Genomic DNA, 11,086 nt, shown 5'->3' on the forward strand with positions numbered 1-11,086 from the left:
AGGTTCCTGTAACTAAAATCATCACCACTTAAACAGCATTAGCTACTACTACTCAAGAGTCAATCACCCGAATCAAGGGCGGTAAATAAATCGGTGGATCCTTAACGCCCACGCTAATTAGGCACGCCATTTGCTGCGGTAACAGTCCTTACCACCACCGGTCGGCCCAGCAGTAAAAAGCAGTAATCTCCTCCGATTGAGGGGCCATTAAACCCGTCCCCTTCTCCCTGTCTTCCTGTGCCTTCCGCCTCCGCCTCCGTCTCCTCCCCCAATCACCACCGCGGCCGCCGCCATCCGGCTGCCGTTCCCGGCGCCGCCCGCAATGCCGCGCGGGACCCGGAAGCGGAGGCGCGAGCCGTCCCCTGACGCCGCGGCCGGGCAGAGGAAGCTCCTCCCCGGCGAAGTCGTCGAGGTGAGCGCCGCCGAAATCCAGTATCTTTGTATCGCCGGTCGGTCCCCGCATTACTCTCGCGTGGCTGGCTCGCCGGGTCCGGACCCAGTTTTTGGATTCTGACGATTTCCCTGTAGCCTGCTGCCTAGTGTGGTTGGCTCTGATTGATTGATCAGAGTCGTGATCAGACGACCCGCGGTAATGTGATTGGTTTCGGTTGGACGCCCCCATCGATTGCTGTTTCGAGGGGGGATTCTGTGACGTTGGGCCTGATTGCGTTGATATCTATATGATTCGGTGTTGGTTAGAGATACTCCTCGAACAGTCGTAGTACTTCAGTATGTTTTGGATTAATCTGCGATTAAGTTCTTGTTAAATAAGGGCGCGTCAGTGCATGGTTGCGCTTCCGTGTGTGTGTGTGGCAGTCTCCTAATTAGTCTCTCGGGTTATTTTGCTTGGGGATTGAATGCATCTCATCTCCTGATGTACTAAGAAGATCCTTGCTATGGACGGGTCTGGCTTGGAATGGGGTCCTGTTGGTATGCGCATGGGAAAATTGTCCGGAACCGAGTTCTTGGTTGGTGCTCCAGTGAGTTCGGATGTTATTGATGGCCTCTCATCCAAGGGTCGTATTGCTTCAGTAGATGTTCTGTTGATTGTTCTGCTGTGTTTTTTGTTTTGACAGAAATCGTTTTGCTGTGTTGCGGATACCAGTCACCTTTGTTTGTTGACCATCAGTGCCTGACCTTTCGAGCATTGTATTAGTTTGGTAGGAATGCAGAAGAAAAAAATAGGAAGTGAGGCATCCGTTCTTGTTCTTACATCCAGTAGTTCGCATGCATGTAATCAATTTGCCTTATCCATGAACCATGGTCAGCTAATAGCCTCATCTGAATGATCTGCTTGGTATGTATCCGTCCTTCGGGTTCTTTGTTATCACCACCACTGATGCATGTTGGAAATGTTGTCTTTTTTTTTCTTTTCCATTCTCACTATGAACGCTCTTATACCTGTGAATGGTCATAGATTCATTCATTGATATGGTTCTGTGCTGCAGGTCTGTAGTTTTGATCCAGGGCTGTGTGGATCATGGCATCAGGCAGTAGTCATTGATATGTTGGACAACTTTCGCTCTGTAAGGTACAATGATTTTGTTGATGACAATGATAACGGGTCACCTCTTGTTGAGAAAGTTAAGGTATCAGATGCTGTTGATGGCAAGTCAAGTGTGCCTGGGGGATTCACTCGTGGAAAAATAAGACCGGTGCATCCACATCAACCGCTGCAGGTATCTGATGCAACCTATGGACTCTGTGTTGATGCACTGGTGGAAGGATCCTACTGGGAAGGTGTTATCGCTGATCATGCTGAAGGATGCGTGGAGAGGAAGGTCCTTTTTCCTGATGAAGGCGATGAACGCGTTATGGCGGTTGATCAGCTGCGCCATACTCAAGATTGGGATGAAGTTACTGGCAAATGGAAACCACGCGGATTCTGGTTGCTTCTCCAGTTGCTTTTATCATATGAAGAGAAAGATGGCTTGCCTGCATCAGTCAGGCAAATATGGTACGACTTGAGATCAGATCCTTCCTTGTTGACAGAAGCCAATTTGTGGATGTGTGGGACAGAATCTTTTTGGGAGAGATCAGTTGCAATCCTTATTGCAGAATTGTGGTCCGTGTGTGGCAGACCTCTCCAAGATGGATATCACTCTTGTAGATCAGCAGAAGCTTTAACATCTGCAGACTTCCCAAATAAGAAGGTCGAGCCCACTGTCTTGGATAAGCTGGATCCCACAACAGCTGATATCTCCCAGACAATGTCAGAGTTCATCTCATACTATCGGAGCAATGACAGGATAGGTGCTCGTGCCAAGAGGGATCCTATAAAGCGCCATCTTAAATCATTAGGGTGGACCTTTGTAGAAGATAGACCCAAGAACAAGTATTGTGTCTCACCTGATGGAAAGCGCTTCATATCTCTTATAGGAGCATGTGAGGCTTATCTGGCACAGAAGGATTGTCATACAAATCATTTGGTTTTACATAGAGTGACACGAAGTAATGAATATATCAACCCAACTGGCATGGATCTTGCCCTAAGGGAGAACACATCCTACAATAAATTGAGTACGAATGCCTCTACTTGGAAACCAGAGCAATTGAATGCAGAACTTTCCCCACTGATAGGGTCACTGCTTGTTAGTTACCAAGAGGGCACCACCCTTTCCCAGAGACACATTAGTGAAACCATGAGGATGAAGCTGAAGAAGCATCTGTTGGCATTAGGTTGGAGTATTGAGGTCAGAGAAGATAAAGTTATAAGACATCAAGGTAAACCAGATATTAGTAAGAGATATCGGTACAAGTCACCTTTCGGGAAGACCTATTTTTCTATCCTTAAAGTACTCAAAAGCTTCACAGTTCAATGTGATAAACAAGTTCAAGGGAACAGAATTGAAGACAATTATTTGGCAGCAGACAGAGTAAATCTTGATGCAACAGTTTTGAGTGACCTGACAAGACTTGGTAAACGCAAACGTGGACAGAAATCTGATGACATAAGAAAATACATAGACTTCATGGAAGCAGATGCGCAGAACTCCAGGAAAAAGAAATGCCTGAGATTAAAAGCTAAGAACTTCCTCAAATCTGCTGGGTGGAAAGTCTGGCGAAAGAAAAAATCTAGTAAGAAGCGGGAACCCCGTTATGTTGCTCCACATGGAAAGTCCTACAACTGTCTGCTGGCAGCATGTAAAGGATACCTAGAGCAAGGATATCACCAGGAGAATAATGCAAGCTTTGGGATCACCACCGATGACATGTTTACCTTGACTACATGTCATGGAAAATCCAAGAAAAGAAAATCATCATCAGCTCCTATGAATCAGGCACGAGTTTTGACTTCAAGACATGGACAGATCCTGCCATCTCAGCATCGTGCTAAAACTGTTCTGTCTTTGTTGGTAGAAAAAAACATTCTATTACCTAGAGTTAAACTTATTTATAAGCAAAGAAGTGATGGGCCTCAGATAAAGGAAGGTTCTGTTGTTAGAGATGGAATAAAATGCAGGTGTTGTAATGAACTATTCAGTCTGGAAAGTTTCGAGGTTCATGCTGGGTGCAGTACTCAGTTTCCTGCTGCACATATGTTCTTAAAGGATGGGAGGTCCCTTTCACAGTGTTTAGTTGAATTAATGGGTGAAAACAAGCCCAAAGATTCACTGCATGTGCGCTTGAAGAAAAATTATTCAGATCTGGAAAGTGATTCAATATGCTCTATATGCAATGATGGCGGGGACATATTACTTTGTGACGGTTGCCCTTCAGCCTTCCATCATGCTTGTGTTGGTCTGGAGGTACTCCATATATTCAATGCCTATATTGTTGCGAGTCTCATGTTACAGCACAGAAGCATGTCATTTTCAGTCATATATTTCAAAAGCCATTTTGCTTCATGGAATAGTTTCCATTCAAACTGTCTTTTGAATAATACACAACACATGTGGTCTCAGCTTCATAGTTAGTTCATACAGTTTGTTTTCTTACATAACCAACATTTCTTTCTATATGAACTTGTTTGTCTGATGAAGGTAAATTCAGTAACATAATGCTTTTGTAGGCCACTCCAAAAGGAAGCTGGTACTGTCCATCTTGTAGATGCAGTATTTGTGACTCTGGTGATTATGATCCTGATACCAACAAATTCACTGAGAAGACTGTTATGTATTGTGATCAGTGTGAACGTGAATGTATGTTTTTTTGGACACTCGATAATGATAGATAATTGTATTTTAAATCCTCTGATTTCTTTTCATCATATTTTGGCAGATCATGTTGGTTGCATTAGAAACAAAGATGATCAGCTTACCTGCTGTCCAGAAGGGTGCTGGTTTTGCAGTAGGGAATGCTCAGAGGTATGGCAGTAGATGAAATGCTGTTTCCATCCTGAATTACTTGGGGATTAAATTTGAACATCTTGCATGCTCATTATGTTGTCTCTTAGCCATCACATGATCAATTCTGATGTGCAGATATTCCAGCATTTGCAAGAGCTTATTGGGAAACCAATTCCAACTTCAGTTGAAGGCTTATCATGTACCATACTGAAATTTGATAGAGAAAATGTCAGTGGCAATGTCGATTTTGACAATGAGAAAATGGCAGAACAGTATGGCAAGTTGTGCATTGCACTTGATGTTCTTCATGAATGTTTTGTTACTATTATCGAGCCCCGCACACGGAGGGATGTTTCTGAAGATATCGTGTTCAATAGAGAGTAAGAACTGCTATGGCACCATTTGGTGTGTTGGTCTTCATTTTATCTTCTATTAATCATGTGTCAATTACTCTTTATGACACGTGCTTGCTGGGATTATTGAAAGCATTAGCTTACACTACCTTCATTTCACATCATTGGTCCTTTATCTTTGTAGTCTTTGTTTGAAGATATTTCATTCATTGAGGCAATAAGCAATGTAGCTAATGCAATGTTTCTGCTCTCTACACCTACTTTCATGCTTTTGAAAGAGGTTATGTGGTTGTACTGTCATTTAGTAGGGGTATGCATGGTCATTTCTAACTCCTCTGTAGGTTTTTTGTTTCCTTGGAGTAATATATTACTCCCTCCGTTCCTTGATATAAGGTGTATAGTTTTCTCGCACGAATATTAACGCATAGGCTGAGACGGCAAATTCTGTTGTTTTGGGGCATTAGTGCCCCTGGGTGATCAACGTGAGACTAGACAAATAAGGAATGTATTGTCGTCATCTCTCTCCTAATCTAATTATATACCTCCTATATTAGCGTACATGACAGGTCCTATATATGAGCTACGTTTGGGAGAGGAAAAAAAAGGAGTCCTAATTTTATGGTACATGCAGATCCTGGCGGGATGTTTCCTCTCTTATACTTTTCTTAATTTTAACGTGAGGCAGCTGATCTAAAGAATCGCTTGTTTCCTCAATTCCAGGAATTTGGACGTGGGGTAACCCAGGGTTGAATTTGTCAAGGCTGGCCTTGAAATTGCTATACACCTTATATTCTGATTTTTTTTGCGAAAACCTATACACCTTATATCAAGGAACTGAGGGAGTAGTTTAGATGTATATCAGTTTTATAGCATGGATATTCTGCTATAGTGCGAAAATAGAACTACACTCGCATAGTTATGCTATGAATTGTACCTACCAGTTAACATTTCTTTTCTCTATTTCACCTCACCAGTGCTGGAAATTTTGCCTAAGTTACCTATCGTTTCTAGTATATTTGACACAATAATTTATTTATATACATATTATAGATCTAAATGTGACTGATATTCCTCTGTTAATTAACTGTCATCAATGAAGGCTAATTCTTTTTTATCTATCATCTACAGATCAGATCTCAGACGCCTTAATTTTAGGGGATTCTACACGATACTTCTCCAGAAAGATGGTGAGCTATTATCTGTCGGCACTTTTAGGTATTGTATCCTTCACAGTTATCCTCCTTTGTAATGGAAAGCTTTCATTTTAGCATTTTTCTTCATGTCACAATTCAATTTTCTGATTAGGGTATGCGGGAAGAAGTTTGCTGAGCTGCCTCTTATTGGCACAAGAGTTCAATATCGTCGACAAGGAATGTGTCGCCTTATTATGAATGAACTGGAGAAGGTTGTTACTAGTTCAATTTATGTCAAAATCAACGGCAGTTATGAGACGGATCTGAATTCTGCAACATTATGTGCTCATTTGCTTGTCAATACTTCTGACATTTTTTGAAGTCTGCTGATGAACTCACTTTCTTTTACTTTCCAGTTACTCTCTGGCTGGGGGGTGGAAAGGCTTCTCTTACCGGCAGTTCCTCAGCTTCTGGAAACATGGACAGGACCTTTTGGTTTCACAGCAATGTCTAACTCTGACAGGTTTGACTTGGCAGAGAGTAGCATTCTCAGTTTCCAGGGAACAACCATGTGTCACAAGATTCTAAATGCTGCGGGTCATAATCCAAAGGATTTGAGCATCCAATTGATCCTTAATGCTGAACAAATGGAGTTGGGGGAGAACAGCATTGTCAGTTTTGAAAGAACCACTTCGAATCATTCAGAAGAGTTGAAGGTTACAGCGCTGACCAACTCTAACAGTTTAGAGTTGAGAGAGAACTCCATTTTCAGCTCTTGGGGAAGCACTATTTATCAGAAGGTTTCAAGTGATGCATTTGGTCATCCAGAAGAGTTGAATGGTCTCTCTCTCTCTCTCTCTCCCACTCTCTCGCTCCCCGTGCTTTAGTCAACACTTAGGAACACCAGTTTTCTGGGATTTTAAAATGAGCTACCTCTGAATATGAATGCTCTTGTCTCTGTCCACACAGCTGTAGATGCACAAAATAGTGTATTGAACTGATAAGTTGCTTCAAACATGCTTGACTTTTGCATACTTTAATACAGCTCTTATTGGCAATTACAGGGTCTGAATACCAAGTGGAGTGTACTGGTATCGTTCGTGAGATATTGGAAAGTGATAGTCAAGAAAGCACTTCAGTGGTGATAGAGGATACTGACCGACTGGAGCATGAGCTGCTACTGGAAATTCGGAGTAACAGTGGTGAAGAGGACAGTTGTGCCATTGATGTTCCCACTACTACTCCAAATCAAGAAGTTAGTTTTACAGTTGACACCCATGAGCAACCATATGGCAGGTAGGTTTTCTTGAGGTCAGTTCCTGAGAGTCAAACGAAAAATTAGTGAATATGCTTAAAGAGGCAAATATTGTAGACTACGCAATGACATTTTTATGTCAAACTTTGCTGTAATCAGGGAATTTTTATGACTAGTGCCATTCTGAAAGGCTGTGTGTGTTCCTGCATTCACCTAACTGTTACATGTCAGACATTTTACTGTTTTTTTTTTTGGAACGTACCAACTCAAGATTTTACAGTAACTGAAAGAACGCCTTATCTAATTCTTATGTAGACACAAGCCTATTGTCACTTTCTTTATGGAGTGTTGATGATGATATTTTTCTAGTCTTGGTGCAGATCATCACAGCGAGAATTGTGTTTTGACTGACATTAGGCCTGTCGCAGTATGTACCTTCCATATATGGTATGCTTGCTTTCCTATTACTTCAGGTACCTGCAAATGACTAACTCATTCGTGTCGCTTTGTTTTGCAGAAAAAAGCGCTTCCAGGATTGAAACTGAAATTCTCGGGTAAATGCTACAAACGGAGTCGAAAGAGTAGTGGCTGTCGAGGAATGAAATTGAGGTTCTCGGGTAAATGCTACAGACGTAGTCGAAAGAGTGGTGGCTTCCGGAAACCAGGAGTGTGTGGCTAAGGGTCTCGATAAAATGACCGAAGGGTGGATCCATTCCTCCAATGCTTTGGATCCACCAGGATGAAATTTTGCACAATAAATACTCAGAGAATTTTGTATGTAGACTTTAGTCATCGCCTTAGCCTTGCCAGCTAGTCAGTCAAAAGCTAATCTGCACTCTCTAGGAAGGGTTGCTTCACGGTGTAGATCAATACCAAGCACTCACTCATACTCCGTACTATCTATCTGTGAAAAGAGCAGTGCTTTTGCATCTGTGCTTTGAAATATGGTGTTCTTAACTGTGTAGCGTGCTGCCAATGCACTTCTTTCCTTACCCAAGATAACTCTCCGAACCGTGGTTGACAAATTCTGGGACACTCGATCAGGAAGTGGATACATCAGAGAGAAACAGTACCGATGAGATGCAATAGTTCGACTTTGAGCTTCTCATCATGTTAAGTTTTTATGCTTCATAATATCGTTGGTTTTCCCAAGGGCATGTCCCAAACCCTTCTCAGGACACACCGTTATTTGATCGCACGGTAGAATAAACTGTTGATCGCCAGGATGAGTTTCCCACAACTTTTGCTTCTGGGCTTCTTGATCTTCCAAGGTGCACTCTTAGCACTGGCGTTGTGGTGCTAAGTCATCCATCCACAGAGCATTAGCAAAAACGCATGAGAACGATAACTTGGAGCAGGATGAATAAAAGCTCCCGTAGTAGACCAGGTATGCCAAAGAATTAATGGTTGGAAAGAGAAGATTTTATCTTTGGGTGGAAAGGAGGTGCTACTCCAAGTGATAGCTGAAGCAATATCATCTTATGGGATGTCAGTCTTTAAGACTCCAAAACAGAATTGTAAAGGAATCACTTCAGTGATGTCAATTTTTTTTTGGTGAGGTGATGGTGCTAATCAAAAGAGGGTGAAAACTATGTGTTTCGAAGAAGTAAGGAGGTATGGGTTTTCGAGACATTCATCGTTTTAACCATGCTTTGTTAGCTAAACAGGCTTTGGAGGATTTTGGAGGAACCCGAGTCTCTTTGTGTAAGAGTTCTTTGTGCCAAATGCTTCCCCTTCGGGGTACTCCTGAATGCGACAATGAAGAAGGGCAATTCTTTTTCTGGCAAAGTGTTTGGGCTGGTGGATCAGGCTTTGGTGATCAAATCTATCTTGTATCTCATTTGCTCTTCCCAGACGATAGCCTTCCTTTCTTTGAGGGGTTGGTGGATCAGGCTTTGGTGATCAAATCTATCTTGGATCGCTATGAGCGCAACACGGGTCAATTGGTAAGTCTTGGAAAATGTTCCATAATGTATGGTGACCACTACCCCCCTAAGGTGCAAACTGATATAAAGGACATTCTGAAGTATGAAACAGAGAGTTTTGAAGAGAAATACTTGGGTTTGCCGGTCCCTGAAGGTACAATGAAAAAGGGGAAGCTAAAGACTACAAAAGAGAATTTGTTAAACATGCTCATAGTTGGGCGGAGAGATATATGTCTAGTGGAGCAAAGGAAATTTTGATCAAGGCGGTACTGCAATCTCCGCTGACATATGCTATGGGGGTTTTTCAGTTCCCTATTGGACTTATTGATGAATTATCAAACATTATCCGTGATTTCCGGTGGGGGACGAAGAAAACAAGAGGAAAATGCATTGGATGGTCTGGGACAAACTTGCCCGCCCTAAATATCAAGGTGGAGTTGGTTTCCGTGATCTAAAAGTTTTTAACCAAGCTTTACTGGCCAGACAAGCATGGCGTCTAGTGCAATTCCCGGACAGCCTGTGTTCTAGATTGCTCAAATCAAAATACTACCCGGCAACGAACCTTCTAGATACTGCTTTTGTTCAAAATACTTCGCCAACCTGGAGAAGGATCATGCATGGCCTTGAACTGTTAAAGAAAGGGGCCATATGGAGGATCGGGTCTGGATCCAGCGTGAAAATATTCCGAGATAGTTGGCTTCCGCGACCTGGCGCTCTTAAGCTTCAAGGTAGGAATGGACATGTGCGCTGCCGCTGGGTTTCTGACCCTATTGACCCATTATTGCATGTGTGGGATGAAGCGTTGGTCCGACAATGTTGTTTGCCAGAGGATGCTGAGGCCATCCTCGCACTAAAGCTCCCTGCTCGACCGTGTGACAATTTCATTGCATGGTTCCCGGAGGCAAACGACATTTTTCTGTGCAGTCAACGTACAGACTTGGAATTGAGCCTGTTTTATCGGCCCTGAGTACAGGTCAATCTAGCAGTGCTCCAAATGGAGATCGCCAAGTCTGTAATATCATTTGGAAGGCAAATGTGCCACAAAAGCTAAGGATTTTTGCTTGGAAAGCAGCGACCAATTCTCTTGCTGTAAGGACCAATTTGCATCGTTGTATTACTTCTGTGGATCCAGTCTGTACCATCTGCGGCTGTGGGAAGGAGGACGCTCATCATGCCCTCGTCAGTTGTACCTTGGCCATGGCATTACGTCAGGGAATGAGAGATTGGTGGACCTTACCGACAGAATTAGCTTTCCGGGGATGAGTGGTTTCTGAACCTACTCATCAATGTGGCCGCCGTTGATAGATCTCGCATCATCTTTCTCTTATGGAGGGTTTGGCACCACCGCAACAATATAGTACATGGTGATGGGAAGGCGTCTGTTGCTGCTTCTGTTCCCTACCTGAAGAACTACTTTGAAACCTTTGTCTCGTGCACAAAACCGAGCCTGGACGTTAAAGGCAAATCAGCGCTTCTGCAAGTACCACAACCTGATCTTGAGGGCTCGCTTATTTCTAAGTGGGCAGCACCAGCAGAACGTTCAGTTAAAGCCAATGTCGACGCAGGATGGGATGCTAATACAGGGAGAGGCGGTCTGGGTGTTGTCATTAGGGATCACCATGGCTGTGTTATCCTGTCAGAATGGAAGCAAATCCCATATTGCTCAAGTGCTGAAGAGGCTGAAATTTTAGCATGTCTGGAGGGGATGAAACATTTGTCCAATGTTCCATGTGATAAAGGCATCATAGAGTCGGGTGGTTCAGGTTTTAAATGATGGAGGTCAGGACAAATCTCCTTGCTGGTGCCTCTACAAAGAAGGATATGAATTATTGCGAATTTTCAGGCATATCTGCATCTCAAAAGTGGACCATGTGAGTAATAGGGTAGCTCACGGTTTGGCACAATTAGGCAAAGAGGACGATGTTGGTTTATTACATGGTTCGTGTCCTGCTTCCCTGGAGGATCTAGTTTTAGAGGATTGTAATTCCTTGAGGTCGAGGAGTCCTCTAGTTTCTTAGGCTTCTCTGGTCTTCTGATGTAACCATTCCGTGTTTCTTGGTGCAACAAGTTTTTCACGCACTCTTTTTCTTACCAGGGTACCAAAGGGGACCGGAAGGTTTTTAATGAGGCG

The 11,086-nt window shown here is 43.1% G+C and overlaps 1 protein-coding gene across 5 annotated transcripts; it reads left to right on the forward strand.

The window, feature by feature from the left end:
• Positions 1-322: 322 nt before the first annotated feature.
• On the forward strand, positions 323-7,915 carry LOC124702169. 5 transcript variants are annotated; one of them, XM_047234286.1, is made up of 11 exons: positions 323-412; positions 1,449-3,749; positions 4,013-4,142; positions 4,222-4,307; positions 4,425-4,669; positions 5,771-5,857; positions 5,948-6,047; positions 6,192-6,615; positions 6,840-7,071; positions 7,400-7,457; positions 7,548-7,915. In XM_047234286.1, the coding sequence occupies exons 1-11, from the start codon at positions 323-325 to the stop codon at positions 7,707-7,709; spliced, it is 3,915 nt and encodes a 1,304-aa protein (XP_047090242.1). In that variant the 3' UTR covers positions 7,710-7,915. The 5 variants fall into 5 exon arrangements, with proteins under 5 accessions (XP_047090242.1, XP_047090243.1, XP_047090246.1 ...); XM_047234287.1 differs by having other exon boundaries at positions 7,400-7,477; positions 7,548-7,660; XM_047234290.1 differs by lacking the exon at positions 7,548-7,915 and having other exon boundaries at positions 6,840-7,086; positions 7,411-7,477.
• The last annotated feature ends 3,171 nt before the right edge of the window (positions 7,916-11,086 follow it).

This window comes from Lolium rigidum, chromosome 3, assembly GCF_022539505.1.
Source record: "Lolium rigidum isolate FL_2022 chromosome 3, APGP_CSIRO_Lrig_0.1, whole genome shotgun sequence".
In the NCBI taxonomy this organism is placed as follows: Eukaryota; Viridiplantae; Streptophyta; class Magnoliopsida; order Poales; family Poaceae; genus Lolium; species Lolium rigidum.

Bases quoted from the DNA above. Each gene is read 5' to 3' on its own strand.
- LOC124702169 (XM_047234286.1), top strand. From the start codon at position 323: ATGCCGCGCGGGACCCGGAAGCGGAGGCGCGAGCCGTCCCCTGACGCC. The intron at 413-1,448 runs GTGAGCGCCGCC...TCTGTGCTGCAG, and splicing joins TCCCCGGCGAAGTCGTCGAG to GTCTGTAGTTTTGATCCAGG. The intron at 4,143-4,221 runs GTATGTTTTTTT...ATATTTTGGCAG, and splicing joins TGATCAGTGTGAACGTGAAT to ATCATGTTGGTTGCATTAGA.